Source organism: Siphateles boraxobius, unplaced genomic scaffold (assembly GCF_051911475.1).
Source record: "Siphateles boraxobius isolate OS27281-9 unplaced genomic scaffold, OSU_SipBor_1 30, whole genome shotgun sequence".
Classification (NCBI taxonomy): Eukaryota; Metazoa; Chordata; class Actinopteri; order Cypriniformes; family Leuciscidae; genus Siphateles; species Siphateles boraxobius.
Window position 1 is genome coordinate 14209469 of NW_027508920.1, and position 21017 is coordinate 14230485.

At 38.6% G+C, this 21017-nt stretch overlaps 2 protein-coding genes across 23 annotated transcripts in view; one reads left to right on the top strand and one right to left on the bottom strand.

The window, feature by feature from the left end:
* Position 1: 1 nt before the first annotated feature.
* On the bottom strand, positions 2–6215 carry fbxo36a (F-box protein 36a). Its single transcript, XM_077248313.1, has 4 exons — positions 5967–6215; positions 5269–5377; positions 5005–5177; positions 2–337 (listed from the first exon to the last, which is right to left on the bottom strand). Exons 1-4 carry the CDS (start codon positions 6084–6086, stop codon positions 146–148), a joined length of 594 nt encoding a protein of 197 aa, XP_077104428.1. The 5' UTR covers positions 6087–6215; the 3' UTR covers positions 2–145.
* Positions 6216–6448: 233 nt separating this feature from the next.
* Positions 6449–21017, top strand: part of trip12 (thyroid hormone receptor interactor 12) — a 106176-nt gene continuing 91607 nt past the window's right edge. For 8 of the 22 annotated variants that reach the window (XM_077248279.1, XM_077248290.1, XM_077248283.1 and 5 more), the window contains exon 1: positions 6449–6587. The gene's annotated coding sequence lies outside the window, so the exon portion shown is untranslated. Of the gene's footprint in view, positions 6588–7254; positions 7389–9320; positions 9351–21017 lie in introns of those variants that run through there. The other 14 variants (XM_077248281.1, XM_077248293.1, XM_077248285.1 and 11 more) reach the window with 7 other exon arrangements.

Below are 21017 nucleotides of genomic sequence, written 5' to 3' on the forward strand. Positions count from 1 at the left end.
GCATTCAGCATATGATTTAATTTGAATGTTTCATAAACTTGTCTTTAATCAATAACTGCAAGCATTAAAAGGCAGAAGTAGTAAATGAATGAACACTTTGAGATAGTTTTAATTGTCCTGTTGATTGAGAGTTGTATTTAATAGCTCATGGAGATTCAGTATTGGCTTTTTCTTCTTCTTTTGCAGGACAGGCCATGTTGCCATGATCTTGTTTGTAATAAAACTTAAAGAAGATGTTCTTCCAACCCATGGCTTTCGCCAGCATTTCCATGTCTTCAGTTATCATATCACAATGAGCCATCACAGTCTGCTTCCAGATCTCCTCTGAGTTACATATCTGGACACACATGTACATTAACATAAAAACACTTATCACCCTTCTGTATCATTTCTGAAGAACAAAGTTTAAAGGGTTAGTTCACCAAAAATATTTGGTCATTAATTACTCACCCTCAAGTCGTTCTAAACCTGTAATACTTTTGTTTATCTTCACACAAATTAAGATCTTTTGGATGAAATTAGTTGACAGCTACGCAACTGATACTTTGACGCTTCAAAAAGTTCATGAAGAGATTGTAAAACTAATCCATATGAATTGAGCGTTTTAGTCAAAAATTTCTAAAGAGAAACGATTGCTTATGAATAGTTTGAATTTAGGCTTTTATTCACATATAATCTATCAACACACACATCAGTGGTGCTATATGAAGCTTAAGCATGTTTGCTTGAAGTGTGAGAACCAATGAGGTTAATTCTCGTGTTGCGCAGAACGTTTGAGCTTCCTCAAGAACCAATGAGATTCATTCTCATGTTAAGCAGCACGTTTGAGCTTCTGCAAGATCCAATGAGGTTCATTCTCATGTTACGCAGCACGTTTGAGCTTCCGCAAGAACCAATAAGATTCATTCTCGTGTTACGCAGCACGTTTGAGCTTCCTCAAGAACCAATAAGATTCATTCTCGTGTTACGCAGCACGTTTGAGCTTCCTCAAGAACCAATGAGATTCATTCTCGTGTGTTACAAACCGACGAGTTTGAGCTTCCTCAAGAACCAATAAGATTCATTCTCATGTGTTACACAGCACGTTTGAGCTTCCGCAAGAACCAATAAGATTCATTCTCGTGTTACGCAGCACGTTTGAGCTTCCTCAAGAACCAACTAGATTCATTCTCATGTGTTACACAGCACATTTGAGCTTCCTCAAGAACCAATGAGATTCATTCTCGTGTTACGCAGCAAGTTTGAGCTTCCGCAAGAACCAATGAGATTCATTCTCGTGTTACGCAGCACGTTTGAGCTTCCTCAAGAACCAATAAGATTCATTCTCATGTGTTACGCAGTATATTTGAGCTTCAGCAAGAACCAAAGAGGTTAATTCTCATGTTATGCACGTTTGAGCTTCCTCAAGAACCAATAAGATTCATTCTCGTGTGTTACACAGCACGTTTGAGCTTCCTCAAGAACCAATGAGATTCATTCTCATGTGTTACGCAGTATGTTTGAGCTTCCTCAAGAACCAATTAGATTCATTCTCATGTTACGCACGTTTGAGCTACCGCAAGAACCAATGAGATTCATTCTCATGTTACGCACGTTTGAGCTTCCGCAAGAACCAATGAGATTCATTCTCATGTTACGCACGTTTGAGCTTCTTCAAGAACCAATGAGATTCATTCTCGAGTGTTACGCAGCACGTTTGAGCTACTGCAAGAACCAATGAGATTCATTCTCATGTTACGCACGTTTGAGCTTCCGCAAGAACCAATGAGATTCATTCTCATGTTACGCACGTTTGAGCTTCCGCAAGAACCAATGAGATTCATTCTCATGTTACGCACGTTTGAGCTTCTTCAAGAACCAATGAGATTCATTCTCGAGTGTTACGCAGCACGTTTGAGCTTCCGCAAGAATCAATAAGATTAATTCTCGTGTTTACATTTACATTTATTCATTAAGCAGACGCTTTTATCCAAAGCGACTTACAAATGAGAACAGTAGGACAACAATACGTAAGTGCTATGACCCCTCTAAGTTTAATTTAACAGTTTTAAAAAATTTTTTTTTGAAATAGTAGAATAGAAGAGAAAGTGTTAGAATTACTGGATCAAGTGCTGCCGAAAAAGATACGTCTTCAGCAGTTTCTTGGCTACTGGCTCTAGTTGAGTTAGGCAGATCATTCCACCAATGTGGGACAGTCATGGTAAAGGTCAGAGAAAGGGATTTTGTGCCTCTTTGAGATGGTACCACAAGACGACATTCGCTAGCAGAGCGCAAGTTTCTGGATGGAACATAAGTCTGAAGTAATGAGTTTAGGTAAGAGGGAGCAGTGTCAGTGGTTGTTTTGTAGGCAAACGTCAGTGACTTGAATTTAATGCGAGTTGCAACTGGCAACCAGTGCAATTTTGTGAGGAGAGGAGTGACTTGTGCTCTCTTTGGCTCATCAAGACCACTCTGACTGCAGCATTCTGGATCAGTTGTAAAGGGTTGACAGAGCAAGCTGGAAGACCAACCAGGAGAGCATTACAATAGTCCAGTCCGGATAGAACAAGCGCTTGAACAAGGAGTTGTGTAGCATGCTCTGTTAGGAAGGGCCTGATCCTCCTAATGTTGTGCAAGGCAAATCTGCAGGACTGGGCAGTTCTAGCAATGTGGTCTGTGAAGTTCAATTGATCATCAATTACAACGCTAAGGTTCCTAGCTGACTTTGATGGAGTTATGGATGACGAGCCTAGCTGAATGGAAAAGTTGTGATGAAGTGTTGGGTTGGACGGGACCACAAGTAGCTCTGTCTTCGCAAGGTTTAGTTGAAGGTGGTGGTCCTTCATCCAGCCAGAAATGTCTGTTAGGCAGGCTGTGATACGAGCAGCTACCGTCAGATTGTCAGGCTGGAATGAGAGGTAGAGTTGTTCGTCATCAGCGTAGCAATGATAGGAAAAGCCATGTTTCTGAATCACAGATCCTAGTGATGTCATGTAGATGGAGAAGAGGAGTGGTCCAAGCACTGAGCCCTGAGGCACCCCAGTAGCTAGATGCTGGGTCTTAGATGCCACACCTCTCCACGACACCCTAAAGGACCTACCTGAGAGGTAAGACTTGAACCATTGGAGTGCAGTTCCCGAGATGCCCTTCATCTTTAGGATTGACAGGAGGATCTGGTGGTTAACTGTGTCAAAGGCAGCAGACAGATCCAGCAGGATGAGAACTGAGGATTTGGAAGCTTGTCTTGCCAGTCTCAGAGCTTCAATTACTGAGAGCAGGGCAGTCTCAGTTGAGTGTCCGCTTTTGAAACCAGACTGATTGTTGTCCAAGAGGTTGTTCTGTGTAAGAAAGGAGGAGATCTGGTTGAAAACAACTCATTCAAGTGTTTTCGCGACGAATGGAAGAAGAGATACTGGTCTGTAACTTTCTAGATGTGCTGGATTTAGATTGGGTTTCTTAAGCAGTTGGGTTACCCGACCCTGCTTAAAAGCTGTGGGAAAGGTACCAGTGTGAAGAGAGGTGTTTATGATGTGCGTGAGTGTGGGTACAACTGAGGAAAAAATGGCTTGAAGTTGATTAGTGGGGATCAGATCAAGCGGACAGGTGGTAGGGCGATTGGAAAGGAGGAGTTTAGAGACTTCTGCCTCTGAAAGTAGAGAGAAGGAGGGTACAATGTGTGTGTTTGCTGGTAAAATATGTGTGTCCGTGTGTTACGCAGCAGATTTGAGCTTCCTCAAGAACCAATGAGATTCATTCTCATGTGTTACACAGCACGTTTGAGCTTCCTCAAGAACCCATAGATATAAACGCTAGATGTCGCCTTGGGGTTCTGAGCATAGGTCAAACCGCCGCCATCTTGGAAAAGGGGTCTTCTCATAGGAAGTAGCTAGGTGACGCTGAATTCATGGATGATGCCGGACTTTTGTGCTGCGTATGGATCTTCACACGAACAAAATCTAAAAACCAGACAGCAAGGGATTACATTTCACAAGATTTTGAAAAAAAAAAAAAAAAAAACATTCTCTGGACTCTATAATAAATACATGTCTGACCGTTGGAACGAACCAAAACAACTAGAAAATCGCATTCATGACGATTTATGGTGATGTTATTTCCGTTAGACCTTTTCCTACATTGACACTGATGAGTGGCTCCCCTGTTTCAAGATGGCGGCTCTATTGACGCATTCGTTCCAATGACCTGCCGTAGCCAAGGCGACATCTAGTGTTTATATCTATGCTCAAGAACCAATGAGATTAATTCTTGTGTGTTACGCAGCATGTTTGAGCTTCTGCAAGAACCAATGAGGTTCAGTCTCGTGTTACGCAGCACGTTTGAGCTTCTGCAAGAACCAATGAGATTAATTCCTGTGTTACGCAGCATGTTTGAGCTTCCTCAAGAACCAATAAGGTTCATTCTCGTGTTACGCAGGACGTTTGAGCTTACTCAAGAACCAATGAGATTCATTCTCGTGTGTTACGCAGCAAGTTTGAGCTTCTGCAAGAACCAACGAGGTTTGTTCTCTAATGTCAAGCAGGTTCAGTTGAGCTTCTGTTTAAGTTCACTGATCAATGTTTATATGTGAATAAAAGCCTAAATTAAATCTGTTCTTCAGTTTCTTCAGAAAAATTGGACTAAAACGCTCAATTCATATGGATTAGTTTTATGACCTCTTTATGAACTTTTTGAAGCATAAAAGTGTCAGTTGCGTAGCTGTCAATGGAGGGACAGAAGTTCATTTGTGTTCTATAGATAAACTAAAGTCTTACGGGTTTGGAACGACATGAGGGAGTAATTAATGACAGAATTTTCATTTTTGGGTGAACTATCCCTTTAATAGGCTACTTAGTGTTAGGGGTTATGAGCAATAGTAATAGTGATGTTTTCTTTAGCAATAATCAGTAATAATAAAACAGATTCAAAATATAGATAAATCACAACATTTTTACAATGTAAAATATTTTTTTATTCATTTTGCTTAAAAAAACAACAACAACAGAGAATGGGACAGAGTATTGTTCTAACCTTCTTAAACTTGTTTGAGGTTTGGCTGAGACAGCCAATTTCCTGAATGGACATGTAGGAAAGGATTTTAAGGAGCAGCCGGTCAGGTAAGCGTTCCAGGTAGTCAAAATGCCCTTGACACAAAGCCAAAGTGTACTCCAGAATCCTGGTGCCAAACACCACAGTTAACTGCTCTAAAATCAGGAATAGCATTCACAAAATAATGATTACAAGTCGGATCACATTTAAATGTAAAGCTGGATAAAACTCAGACTGGATCGTTACCCTGCAACTTTGAATCATTCAAAAAGTCATGGTGGAACATTTTTATCTCTCCAGGTGCTGTCCCTCTGAATTCAGTTCGGACTGAAATCTTCCACCACCTCCATATAAGCTGTTGGTAATAAAGAGTTATGAAACGCTTAATATGACTAAACATTTATGTTTTTTTTTTGTTGTTGTTATGTAGTAAGACTGTCACGAATTTACATTCAAATGTTTATGGAATATTGACATAATGATTATAAATGATTAATCCGTGCACATTTTTAGTTTTCAAAATGCATGTGCCCTCGTAATCTTTAATCACAATGATCTCTCCTCCCTCTTGCAGAGATATCTCTCCTCTGATGACGTCACCACTGGCACGAGGGCAGGACAACCTGTCACTCACATGAGATTGACCAATATCAAACCACAATCAATTCCCCATGGACAAAATCAAGTCCCGCCCTACATTTTTCTTTTTCGAGAAGCCATTTTGCTCCGATATACATCACAATAGGAGGAAAAAAAATGCAATTGCAACTTCTGTTTCATGCCGACTATATCAGGATAATCAATTTTGCTTATCAGACATGACAGACAATGTGCTGTTTTTGCAATTCAGGTAACACAGTGCAAAAATTTACCACCACATTAAAATAATTGTTCCTTCGTAATCTCAGTTGAATTATCATTTTGTGTAGGCTACTGTTAAATACCTCTTTTTGTGTGATACAAAATTGGTAGAAGTCTTTAGTGGGAGGTGGACCTTGTCCAGCAATTTCAAACAGAATTTCACCCAGCAGAGATGCCATATTTGGACGCTGAATTGTTACCATGACAACTGGTATACAAAAATAGATACTTTTTCTAGAGAAATGTTTTTTTTAAAATATATATTCACATCTGGCTTGACAGAAACACATACGTCTAAAATCATTTTAAAAATAGTTAACACAAAACGTTGTAAGGGTGAACGGTTTTTTAAGATGGTGGTGTTGGGGGGTCACGACCCGGCGGATTGATATTATGAAATCTTGACGTACGTTACTGATGCACTAGTGATACACTCATAAAGCGCGGGTTAATGGTGACACAACCCGTTCGTAGTAGCTCCAATGAACGTTATTCTCGTAGTCGTGGTGGTTGATAAGGCTTCGGCGCGCCGGTTGCTGTCATAATCGTTGTCAATTTGTGTTGGAAGTAGTGCGTTGCGGAAGTACGGAGCGCTGTGGAAGCGGATGTGATGCGGCAGTTCGCAGGTCGCTCAGCTGATGAAGGTAAAGCTGCTGCTGCTGCTGCACTGTGTTTAACAGCTACTTCAACACTGGAACAAATAGGTAATTACAATAACACCAAAAATATACACATATACATATATATATATTTAACTTCAATGTCCGGGGATCGTCTTACGTCCTATGCGCATTGGAGCCCTTCGTGTGAATCAGCAGCCGTGTAATATGAGTGAGAAAAGCCAGACGAAAGAAAAAATGGTTTCCAGTTGTCATCCCTCGAGCCCTTTTCACGTTTCCCTTGTTTGTTTCTGTTTATGTATTAGTGTTATATATTCACTTTTTGGCATTGGTATGGTGGTATAGACAATAAGCCACTCGATTCTTTTTTAGTAAGTTTGGAGAGATAACGTGAGCGAATTGAGACTCGTTTAGCGCTACATTCCCTTTGAAATAAATATTCAGGACAAATATAACGTTAACCACAAACATGATCTGCATCTGAGTAGCACAATGTATATGACGACTCGTTTTCTGGTGATTTTGTTAGTTTTTAAGGGATGGACCAGTTTCGAGATCTTTTAAAATAAATAATATTCTGGCCCACGAACTAGAAGGTAACGAGAAATGAATTCAAGTTTCTCTCCATTTCTCCTTTATTTGTTAGTAATGTCACAAAACGTGTAATTTAAATGAGGAAGTTTCGATGTATCACAAGTGTTGATTTGTCTGTTGTATCCAGTTGTGTTAATTTGGATGTTGATTAGTGTAACGCTAGTTTGCTGGTGCTGGTAGTTTGTTTACGTCTTCAGTCACTTTGACCTGATCTTGCCCGCATACACGTCGACAGGAGACCGGCTTTGCTCTTTAGCTTTGCCAAATGTAGGCCAAATACTGACAGCAACGGTACAGTCTTCCTCTTTTTACTGCTATTGTATTGCATGTTCATATTATACTATGTTTTTTTGTGCTGTTGTAATTAATGCCTGTTATTTGTTGATAATCGCTTGTCACGCTTCGTCCCTTCAGCAGATCAGCATCGGTTAGCCGTGCTAACAGTTAACGTTAGCACCAAAGACAGCTTAACACAAAACCTTGCCCTTTTTCTTATCCAAAGCGTAAAACTATTTCACGCTGTTTGTCAGTCTTAAAAATGTTGCTAATTTGTGAGTGGCTAGATACTCTGTTGATTTTGAGTGTTTTATTTAACTTAGCATGGCTAGCGTGAGGGCTAGCATTAGCTGATCGTGATTATCACCTGGACTTCGTTAACTACACCTAAATTATCTCCCCATCGTGTGTTGTTCGCTGTGGTGCCTTACAACAACCGTGGCAACGTAGTTTTGAATGTCCAAGCATTTTTATAGAACCAGCGCAGATGTTTTGAATTGGGAAAAGCGCCTATGCAGGGCCACAAAACGCGAGACCGGTGTGTAAGGCCTTGGGAGTGCGAAAATCAACTTATCATGCTGTATTTTGTTTATTTATAACTTACTAAACTCGTGTATGTTTTTATGAGGTGAATTTGTGTGTGGTTTGGTTGTGTAAGGACCGTAAGCTGGTCTATGCTGATTGGAGTTTGTTTCATGGACTGGGCAAAATAAACAAAAGGATCGGCTCAGGCCTGTGCTGAGAACGGCCTTCATAATCATGTCGTATTTTCATGTCAACAGTCCAAATACACAAAGCAGCACAATTCCCAGTTAGCAAACTGCGCTTGATTGGATCTAGCGATGGGTTTGTTTTGTTTTTATGGTCATATGAAGGAATTCAACTCCTAATCGTCGACAACAGTTCACCCTCTCTTTAGGGAAGTAACGTTAGAAGTCTCAGTAGTGTGCTCACTGCACAGGGTATGTTTGACATGTTTTGAGCTGTTTGTTATTTGTTTGGCGTTATGGTCGAAATTAGCGCTTTTCATGCTCGGGTCTGTAAATGTTTGTGTTTTGGGATGTATATTTGACGTTTAGTTGTTTGAATGTCGTGGACGTTGCTTAGCTTGCTGAAGTTGCTTTAATGGTGGTGTCGTTGTGAGAAGGAAGGCCTTTAGGCTCGTCTGAACAACAAAAAAACATATCTTACGTCAAAATCCATCATATTTTAATGTTAACGGCTATCTTTAAAAACCTCGCGAGCTGACGACCTAGACACCGTTTTGATACGTCACGATCTCTATACAGACGTTAATTTGGATTGTATGTGTATATTATTTTAAATGATATGGATATAAATAGCCTACTGTTTATATTAATGATGCACACTTGAATGTGACGTTAAACAACAACACAATTCTCTATTATCCTCATATATATAGAAGAGCAGCATACTTAATCTGTGGGATGTTTGTACAATGCTTAATTAGTGAACATAATTTGTACCTTTTTAAATTGAGTGAGTAGGAGAGGCACAATTATGGTAGTAATGCATGAAACAAGCTTAGTTTATTAAGTTAAAATGTGTTATATCCCTGTCCGTGTAGCTGAATGTGGTTAGAGCCTCATTTTATAATCTCATCTAAAGTCATATAGGTGTTATATAGAGTGTGATTAAGTATAGCCTATTAATTCAGTATTTCTCATCCTTTTTCTCATGATATTATAGTCAATTTTAGTGTTTCTAAAATGTCTTGCATATCAAATAATGACATTTGTCATCAGTTTTGATTATATTACTGAACAAAATGGCCGCCACCTTAGTCTGCAGTTGTAATTTAATTTATCTCTGATTTTACGTTGTCATCTTTTAATGGACTAACACATTTGACTAAAATCAACTTTTGTTTTCACTCTTCCCCCCTCCTTCCTTCCCCCATTATTGTCCATGTTCTTGTCGCCCTAGGCTGCTGGTTGGGGCATTTGCACACGGCCGGTAAGTTCGCATAGAGCTTGCTGTTACCTTCATGCTGACAAGATGAGTCCAGTGTGGTACAGGTGGGGTGAAGATTGGGTTAAACAGGAAGTTGAAAATCTTGGTTTGGCAGTTAAGTTTCTTGACATCCAGAATATATGGCTTGGGAAGGGGAGTAAGTTTTACGTTATTCAGATTTCTGGTTTTAAGTGCTTTAGATGTGTAGCATTTAGATTTGTTGTATGTGGATACAATTTAAGTTGTTCAGTATGAAGATGAACAAGCTTGCTGTGAAGAAAGGATGGTTCTGCCTGAGTGTTTTAATGGTCTTCCCACTGACTAAGGAAAGCAGTGTACACTATAGGTAATTAACATTTTTAATATATTCAAAATGAGCACCCAGTTAAAGTCAACATGAAATCAGAAATGACCCCATTTCCTTTATACAGTTCCTGGTTTTGTGTAAGGAAACTAAATGATTAATCAGTGCATTATTTAAAAGAAAAAATGTTTATCTTTCATTAGAATGTGATGACTTGCTCCATCTCTGAAACAAATTTCCTTTTTACCTTATTTTTCAAACCCTCTCTAATCTAATCACCTCCGAAACCATTTTCATGATCCAATCAATTCCTAATGGATAAATGGGAACAGTCTAAATGAAAAGTCAAAGTATTTATTCTTTTTCGACACATTGAAGGACAGGACAGTATCTCCTGTATGGCAGCGTTCCTCTTGCTGCTTTATAGGTTACTGTCTCTCAGCAGGCTTCAGGACCATTTTTAGTTTACTTGAGCTGAGCTTGTGTCAGTTTTAACAAGGGTAAAGTAATTAAAATCATTTGTTTCTCCTCCCAGTGGTATTGCCAAGCAAGCAAAATTGTAGAGAGAGTCGTATTTAACACCACTGAATATTTAGATACAATTAGTGTTCTTGAATAGCAACAGCTTGTTCAGACAGTTTTCCCCCTTTTAAAAAAAAATAAAATAAACAACCCTCTACGGACACACAGATGCTTGAGTCGCCATTGGCTGGTAAATTTTCTATTTTGCTCGCCAGGCTTTTTACATGGAATGCAAATGAGCAAATTCTATGTAAATAAAAAATATAATTTTCAAACATTATTAAAGACCGTCTGTAATAAGAACCAATAATCAAACTACAAGCAAGTAGTTCTTCAGGTAGATCTAGCAGTATTCAATTTCTGTAAGTAATCTGTATAAAGTATTGAAATGTAAAATAACACTGCAGTCTTCACTGTATAAATGAAATCTAGATGAGTCTTTGTTAAAGTTACAATTGTTATTCAGTCAAGAGCAGTGATAGATTTTTTTTAAATTTTGTCTTTGTTTTTTGTTGTTTTTGAGTCTTTGACTGCTGTTACTTTAGACATAATGCACGTATCCAATCTACTGTTACACATGCGTTGTCTTTCTCGACTGTTTACAGGGCTCGAATTTCGGTGCGGGATTGCGGGTATTGCGCATCATTTTAATCATTCCCGCAGGTCTTGCGTTTATAATGCGGGAAATTCCCGCAAACATTCATTCAATCTAGCATGTAGGCCTATGAGTAAATTTAACCTATCAGATTATAAGATCTTTAAAACTTTCTGCGAGACGCAATTTCACAAACAGCGTGAGTGATTCTGCCAATACCGCGTCTTCTCTGTCTCTTAAAATAGGTTACACAAGGCAAGCCAATCGCGCTGCAGCTGCAGGCGGTGATTCTAGACTCTTGCGTTTCAGGAGTCGGGACATTTGATGGAAATGTCACTTGCACAATCGGGCCATCGCATCGTCACTATTGTTTATAATTTGTGCGTCTTTTTAAGTCTTACCTATTTAAAGATTCAAGCGATTTTAACCCGCATAACAAACAGCTCGTGAGTAACAAAACTGAGCTATTTTTCTTGAATTATAGCGCTTTAACAGTTAAAAGCACACAACATTGTCTAAATTCCAGTCTTGGGGAGTATCCTCTCAAACACAATCGGTTATGTCTTAAAAAAAATACAAAAAGAAAATGCATGTGACACTATAATGAAAACAGTATGGGCCGTTCACGTTACGTCTTTTGCGCGTTCATCCTTTGCTGAAACGTCTTCGTCTTGATGGAGAACGTGGCTCATGATTGCTTAGTAACAGGGAGCCCTTTTTAAAAGAAGAGAAAGTGGCACGGACTGCGCTTTACACGCAACATGTGAACGTTGGATCCGTGCACTAGCTCTTAAAGTGAGAGTAGCCTAAAATGTGTCTGTCATTATTGTATATAAAACAACAAAAGATCGCATTAATTGTAAGGAATCAGGATTAATAGCCTATGTATTCAAATTATACAGGACTAAAAGACTATTCCGTGTTATTTTACATTTGATTACTTTTTTCCGTTTCTAGCATTTCTGAATACTAGTGTTAGACCTAAACTTTTCTCTTTATTTCATGTATTTATTTGTGCTACTTTTTTCAATTTAATTCAAAGATTGAAATTAAGCTTCCTTTTGTTGTGGAAACTAAAAAAAATGACCCCATTGTAGGGCCCTATGAAATCCGTTTTTATTTTTTTCCAAATTCCGTTTTATTTTTTCCCAAATTCATTTTTTTCCGTTTTAATTTTAGCAAATTAATTTTTTTCGTTTTAATTTGGGTATTCATTTTTTTTTTTACCCTTTACTGTTGTAAAAAGAGTGTGCTTTTAATGTTAATGATTAAATGTACACACATAAAACAGGAATGACCTTAAATTTATTGAGGTAACAAACATCACATTTACTGCATGATGCAAACACTGCACTCGAAGTCCTTCAGGTAACAACAAAATATTAATGATTATGAGCTTTAAACTATCCAGTAAAATACATTATATTAATTTAAGTTTAAATAAAAGTCACACTCCATCTCTCTCTCGCGCACCGTCGAGCGCGCTCTCGGACACACTCGGTCTCACCCGCGCATTGTGTGTGTGTGTGAGAGAGACGCGTGAGTGACAGAGACGGAGGGAGAGAAGGGAAAGGAAATGCAACTGAAAGAATATGCTGCGCGTTTTAAATAACGTTAAAAATGAATAACGAAACGCAAAATGTGGCGGCAAGTGTTGATTCTGTGGCACACCGCCACGAGTTAGTCTATGTGTGGGAAACACTGCATAACAGTCACATGGGAACTGCTTGCCTCGGTACTGACGCGTCAAGTTTCCTTAACTTTTTCGCAGACGAAAGCAGAGCCGTGGAGCGCCGCTTCGCCATGCTTTCGTTGTGTTGAAGGGGGAGAGGCAGCTGAAATGACGGGAGAGGTTGTGTCGCCCATATTTGCTTCCCCGGTCTGCATTTTCCCCAGACATACGTTCTTCTCCCACACAAAAACAGAAATTCATTCCAAATATGTAAAATTCCGCGAAATTTCGCATTAACAGTAGATTCCGCGTTAATTTGCCAATTCCGCGATTTCCGCATCGCGGAAATCATTTGGCTCTAGCATTGTAAAAACACAAATACAATGAGTGAGCAAACATTTAGCTAAACTTATTTTTTAAAAATTGTCTAAAATAAACTTCCCCCTCAAATTAAAAAATCCCCCCCATAAGAATGACCTAAAGGGGGATTTCCCCCCTATTTTCCAAATCGAAATTCCGGCCCTGGTTTACATTCACTTCAGACATTACCGACTGTTTACAAGGATACCAAGATGGGCATTTTGAAATCCTTTTGTGTGAAATTGTCCATTCAAGCACAAGACGTGAAAGAGAACGCTATTCAGTATTTACATGCTGTCAGACGCGACTTTCTGTGCGCAAGTCCGATGTGTGCACACAATACTTCTCGCACAGTGCGTGAGTGCCGAATTGAGTTCTTTGACGTCGTCTTGCGCTTGAATGATTAAAATTGGTAAGGCTTAAAAATGTGCAAATGATACATTTTCATGTTGATGCAGCACTGGCCTGATCAGGACCGTGACCATTCTGTCAACTCTTGGCCATCGTGCAGTCCTTATAATTGAGCCTCTAGCGCGTTGATTCTCCTTATGTGGCATGTGTAAACCTCTCTCTTTCTCTCACATGCACATGTGAGAGAAAGTGACAGAGGGCGCTCTTAGCCAAGCGACGGTGCGTAGTTAGAGGCAAAACAATTAATTTAACACAGTCACAGGTGATTTAAAGACAATGGGTCTCAATCACTAAGCATCCGTATGCACAAATTTGTGCGTGAAATGTGAGAATGAATGATTTTAAGAACAAATCACTATTTAGCCAAAATTTCATATAATTTATTCAGAAACAACTGAAACCACACGTACGCTAAAAGCACTTACTCTGTATGGCCTTATAATCGTGTTAAGTTAGCACATCCTAACATGACTATAATTCCATTGAATTGTTGCATTAATTGTACTAATCCATATATAGAATTATATACTAAAATTATTAAATTTAATTTAATCTTAAATACATTTAATCGTATACAGATAAAGAGTAAGAAAAGCTGCAACGTTTCTCTGAACAATGCAGATAAACGCGTATGTACAGCTTGCTAATGAGAGGTCTGTAATCTGGGTCTGTATAAAAGGTGTGTATTGTGAGAACTGGGGAGAATGGCACACTTCGCATTGCTCGAGGATCAGGCGAAAGCGCGTCTGCAAACAGCGGCAAGTTTGACGAGAGTGACGAAAGGAAAGTGTGTGGAAAGCCCTTATATGGAGATGGTTTGTGCGTATTATATGCAAATGACTCATTTGGAATACTCCAAATTCACTAACATCAGAACAAGGTTAAGAACCAATTCATGTTCGTACAAACGTGTTGTGAATTAGGCAGAGATTTTTTGTGAGAAGTTACAAATAAGAACTAATCCATGCAGTTATTAGTGAATGAGACCCCATTTTTTATTGTACATATGCGTGGGATTTTCTCTCATTGTAGAGGGTTGATGAAACTACCATTAGATGCAACACAGGCAGGTAAAATTATAATGATACAGACACCAAAAAAAAATGGTAATTGTGACATGTACCACACAAGATAGATGTAATGATTACTTAATTTGTTGTTGATCATTACGCCATTGTTACCAGTGGTCTGTTACTCTGTTCTTCAACATTTATTTATTTATTTATTTTTATTTATTTGATAGGGACCAGTGGGAACAATCAACATGCACCACACTACAACATTTATAGTCAAGGCTAATTTGCAATGTCCGTCCCCAGATGGGTTTTTCACATAACAGTACATACAGAAAGTAAACAAGAATACATTTACATTTACAAGAACATTACTTAATTCTGACATTGCATAAAGAAATGTGCATTTGAGCACAAACTATCTATGATTGGATACTTGATCTCTTTTTAAAAAACGCTTTAATTCATTTTTAAAATTGTGTAATAATTGTGTAAACATGATTGTGTAATAGAATAAACAGTAAAGTCCTTGGGGAAGTTAAGTTTGTTACGTCTGAGTCTCCGGGCCTATTGGTTTTAAAATATTGCCTTTGATTGCACTGCAGTGATTACATGATACCTTCAGCAAGTTATTTGACAGTTTAAGGGTGGGATGCCATATCAAACTATGGCAGCCATTTCTCTCTACATTCCTAAATTAAGACAACAGGGGTGTTTTTTGTAGAGTTTTTAAGAAACAAGACAAGAATGTGTTACGGTGATCATTTGTGTGCATTGTAGAGCTTAGATTCTCTGCCCGAGCCCAAACTTGACGGGCTGATATTTCCCGCCACTATCCTCGAGCCGGGTCCTTGATCAAGTTTTTTTTTTTTTAATCATTACTTTATTAGTCTAGTTCTAGGTGGGGAGAAATCTGTGCCATAACCACGTCTACTTTGCTAAAATATATGTAATATTTCTAAGTAACAAATGTGTACAAAGTTGCACAAGTTACAAAATGCAACACGTCATGCGCAGCGTCTCCTCCACTCGCACTCATCACACCGGGCCTGCTGTGCTGTATTGTGTAGCTTAAGGCCCTGTCCACACGGAGACGCATTTAGCTGTATACGTAAAAATTTTGTATCGTATTAGCGTTTCGTCCAGACGTATCCGGCATTTTGGGACACTGAAACCGCTATTTTTTTAAAACCGGGTCCCAGAGTGGATAAATCTGAAACCGACACCCTTGCGTTTTCGTGTCTACGGCCAATCCGTACATTTTGTGAAACGATGATGTCATCACACCACTTGTCAGCATTAGTCTCACACCGCTACGTAACAGCAACAACAATGGCGGACTATATGCTTGTGATCGTGCTGCAGAAGCTACTGAGACTATTAGCTTTTACTAAAGCAAAATCTTCTGCTTCTATGCTACTATGGTGAGCGATCTTTGTCTTCACCTTGCTGTCGTGTTGGGTTCATATAGAGGGTGCAAGGTTATGCGCATGCTCCAAATCTTCTTCACCTTGTTTAGTGTATCTCTGTGGCAGAATTACAGCGCCACATACTGGTCTGGCATGTATACCACATCGTTTTAAGTTGGTTTCAGTGGTTTCGTGTGTACGCATTTATTTCTTGAGACCAAGCTGTGTTTACGAAAAAAAAATTAGAACGAGAAAAAAAAAAAGATTGGATCAGGAAAACTCTAGCTTCGTGTGGATGTGGCCTAAGTGCAACATGGAGCTTGAAGATGTAAATAAAAAATAAAAACAGGAGAATTAACTTTGAGCAAGTTTGGAGGAAAGTCTGAGGTATGGATAACCATTTTAAACAAGTCGTGGGCAGTTACAATGTATGTGTTGGCTTTGTCGAGTGCTTAAATTTTTTTGCATTTAAGCATCACGTTGTTTTTTTACGTTACTTCTAGGGATGCTCCGATCGATCGGCCGGAGATCGGTATCGGCCGATATTCACATTTTATGACTCGATTGGTACTCACTAAACTTGGCCGATCTCACAAACCGATCACAATTTGATGAAGTCAAAAGGTGAGAAGGTGCATGATGCGTGGGGACTTAAAGGATTTGGCAGTCATGTCATCGCGGGTGTGGAATTACTCCGTGTCGAGAAACAATGAAAAAAATGAGCTATTTGCCATGTCTGTTTCAAAGGAATCTCACGTGGAGGAGAATTGTCCTCCAGAGACATCGCCTTTCTAAAGAGTTGCTTCGCTCGCTCAGTCCACACAGCGCCGCTCACTCAGAACGCCCGCAGTGACGCGCTGGTTAGGAAATGTGAAATAAATTGGGCTGCCCGTGCACGTTTTTTTCTAGTTGACTAGTAGTAGTTCATTTAAGCCATTAGTCTAATCGCATATTTATATTAATTTAATTACTTAAATATATATGGGAGAAAATACTAAACCATAATGAGCGTTATCGTAATATTGCATATTCCGCATATCAAGCGCATGCATAAAGCTTGCAATAAAGAACCGGGAAAATTAATGTTCAAGCAGCATGGTACATTTGAATTGTTTATTAATAAACGAGTGTTTTCTGGCTGCAAAGATACAGTTGTCGATGTTGACGCCATCTTCGCATGTAGTGAACGCGCCTATAGAGAGAAATGCACACTTCATACGGATCAGCCTACATAAGCAGAGAGTAGCCCATTTCTTATCGATTAGATTTTTTTTTTTTAACGCATTTCAAGCTTTCTATACGTTCTCAGGTCTGTGAGGCAAAGTATCTTATACGCTGAGTTAATCGGTCCATTTATGAGACGCGCTCCAGTTCACGCGCGGTTGCCTCCGTATCCTATATTGTCTGCTATATTTCGCTTCTTCATTATTAAATCCAGCCAATTGTTTGATGAAACATTGATTGAAATTAAGATACAATTTTTACAAAACGAAATTCACTTTAAAGAAAGGCTTTCTACAAAACAAAACTTAACCTGTTAACCGTTTCCAGAGCGTCGGCGCACTGAAGCGTTTTTTTTTTATTTAGTTCAAATTTACTATCAGATTTAATGTTATACCTTGACAAACTATACATCATTAAAAAGATATAATACTCAAGATTCAGTATTTGACCACTATTGTATTCTGAGAAACTTATAGTGACAGTTATGTCTTAATTTGTGTCAGGAGTTATGAAATGGAAAAATGAGTCGATACCTTTAATATGAATTATGAGCGTCAGCTGGTCCATTCATAAAAAACACTCCGTGCTGTCGTCATGACGGCGATTCACAAAACAAAGTCCCTCAGGGCTTTAGCTCAAAAATGTGCAGACTTGGAGAAATATTGATATATTCTCATAGATTCACATCATATTTCTATAGACATGAATACTATTTGTTGAATTTATACCCAAATGCGTCGATGTAATCATTATGATCGCTTCTTACTGAGATGTGCTGTGTTTTCAATTCATACCAATAGCCTGAGGGCGCTATATGCACAATAACAGTCCATATATGGATCACGAAGAAGACCCATAGTCATGTGACATTCCAGGACGTCACTGATACAGAAAGTAGCTGACAGAGATCGCTGTAACATGCAGATAAAGATGTTTTGAAGCCAATAAACATGATTGCAATGATATTTGAGTTACCTGTGTTCTTCAAGCCATGCCAGGTATTTCATAATAATAGATTATATTTATAATGCAATGCTAATCGATATAGATTTCATCATCGTGCAGAAGACTATAAATAATAAATTTTCTGTCGGATTTTTTTTTATCTGAAGCCAAATTAGAGCACAGAAGATTATTTAAAACACTCGACTTGCGTTATAAAGTAAGTTTGGAGCACAAACATGGTTTTAATCTCATAAATGGTCGTGTATTGATGGTGTGCTAAGCTAACATGCTAGCTAGCCCAGGTGCACCTGCCACCAGCAGATATTGTTTTATGATTTTTTTCTAAATAGGAATGCTTACTGAAATGTTTCAGTGCATTTGATACCAGTTTCAAATATTTAGTGAGAACTTTGATAAAAGAAATTAGGGTTTGAAATCCTATGAATAGCCTGTGAATAGCCAGTCGTTAGTAGCTATAATGCAGACAAAAGAAATGCATATTTAGAGCCATAACCAGTCTGGAGAGGTGTAAATGTGTGCAGGGAGAGACTCACACTGAATGGGGCTCGTTTGCACTACAAAACAATATAGACAATAGACTGATTAGATGACTCAGAAGATGACTAAACATCAGTTTGCATTTTAGAGTCTAATCAAAATAAAGTAATTTGACATGATCTTGAAAAACATTTAACTAAATACAGAGTTTTAGACTTATCATTTTCAGATTTTAAATATAAAATGGTCACACATATGGCTTTAGCTGCAGTGCATTTCTAGATTGCTCCAGGGCCAACTTCAATTATATTTTTATGAAGATGTTTCATAAAAGTAAATTTCTAATAACTTTACAAAACTTTGAAGCTATTTAAACATTTTTTTTTCATTATGACAATAATTAATTCTACATTTACAATAAACTACTAGGTGTCAGCTTTCAAATGAGATCATACTTGTGCTTTTAGTGCAAAGGGTTCATGAACTGTATCTGTTTAAGTTTGGGTATGCCATTTCTGGGGATTTTTCAAAAGTGGCCTTGAAGGTTAACAGGTTAAGTGGTCGAAATCATGTCTGACCCACTCGTCTCCTGATATATTGGGCATCTTATGATCTATCTTACCCATCTCATGCAGGTTCTTTTTCATATAATCAACATAGATGAAACTAAAAAAAGAAAATTATATTATATAAAACAAATATGAAATATTTACGTTTTTTAAGTTATATTTAAACGTCAGAACACTCCGCTTTTCTCGTGTGTGGCCTATACATGCATGTGTGCGTGCATAACGGGGAGGGGTGCGATTTGCGAATAATACCCAGCCATCTTAGAATATTATTTTAATTTGAAATGCCCATCCCTTCTAATGAGTAGCATCAAACTACTCCAATTTGTTCTTTTTAGGAGTTTAAATTATTTATTTATTTAATTTTTGTCCTGCTCAGACTTGTATTGGACAAGGTTTAAGTTAGATCAGACTTCTCTATTTTAGGTGATTAAATGTTTGTTGTCCTCCACAGTTTACTATTGGACAATGTTTAATTTAGCCTTGTGGGCTGCATCAGACTGCTCCATTTTGTTTGTATTTATCTTTGTCTTATATTAAGTATATTAAGCATCGGTATCGGGATCAGTATCGGCCGATCACCATGACAAGAAATCGGCTATCGGTATCGGCTGCAAAAATCCTGATCGGAGCATCCCTAGTTTCTTCATTTGGATCCATTTGCGATCCATTCTGAATAAACAAACAATGCAGTTTAAATGCTTTGCCTTGTTGCATTATTCATTAAGATAATTCTAAACAGATTTCTGTATTTCAAACAACTCAAAATTTTAGTTGAGAATGTCAATTATAACGGCCCAAGAATTTAAAAATGGTCTGGTTTAAATAGGGCTCATAATTACAGTTAATGTGTCGGGCCGGGCTCGGACACAACGGGGGTAGGGTCGGGCTTGATTTTTTTTTGGGCTCTAGTGCGTAGGCACATTGAAAATTGTTCAACAGATTTGGACCACCACAATTTTCTGTAAGAAATTTTTGTGCATGCGTATCTGTGTGCATTTGTCTCATTCCTCAGCACTTCTGGAAATTAAAATGGAGAACTTTATCATCTCAGTTGATATTAGCGAGCGACGCGTAATCGTCAGAAAATGCGCTCTCCGCTCTGGAGGAAATATTACCACTCCGCTCGCATGCTCTGGTGTGAGACAATGTGTATCATCTTCTGTTGTCTGAGTGTTGATTGACTGCTTTTAGATGCATTATTGGCATCACCCCCCTCTGGTTACATGAACGTGTCACTGCATCAGAACCGAAAACATGGGGATTTTTTATAGACAATAATCGCACAACCTATTTTCTATAATAAAATCAACTAATCGAATATTCGAAAATCGTGACTCATCCCTAGCTCAGACGCACATACATAGATGGTTGTGATATTTTCTCCGTCTTCTTCCCACAGAGATTTACGCACACTCGATTATCTCTAGGACCCTCCCCCTCCACACATTAGCCACTTACAGTGACCTTTCCCTATTCTTCTCACACTCATTGGCCTGCCACACATTCCGGATTCATTGACGCACCCCTTCCGAGTTTAACGCGGTCTGGAGCCCTGTTCTATAATAAAATCAACTAATTGAATATTCGAAAATCGTGACTCATCCCTAATATCAATAATTAAATTTGTACCATTTAAAATGTGAATTCTAGGGCTGAAACAACTAATCGATTTAATCGATTAAAATCGATTATTAAAATAGTTGTCAACTAATTTAGTCATCGATTAGTTGCTAAATAACTTTTATTTGCCGTAAGCGGCTCATTTCGTAAATATTTTAAATCTGCGGTGACCAAAGTGTGGCAGTAATGAGCCACCGGAGGTTTTACTCAGCCAGTACAGCAGCAGGTAGCGAATAGCCAATAGTTGGCCTCGTTTTATGTCACGTGCTTCCCGCACAGCGGCTCTGCGTCTCTGCAGCATTCAGCAAGATGGCGGAGGCAGGCGTCAGCTTCTCATCTGCGGTGATGCGTGTTGCAGTAGCGCCGTCATATCTGGCTATAACATTACATATAGCCTATATAACACGCTCTCACATGTTTATTTTTTAGAATTTTTGGGAGGAGTAAAATTAACATGTGGTTTCAACAACCAGATGCATTTACACTTGTCCAGTTTGGTCTGGAATTAGTCTCAGATCTCCTCCT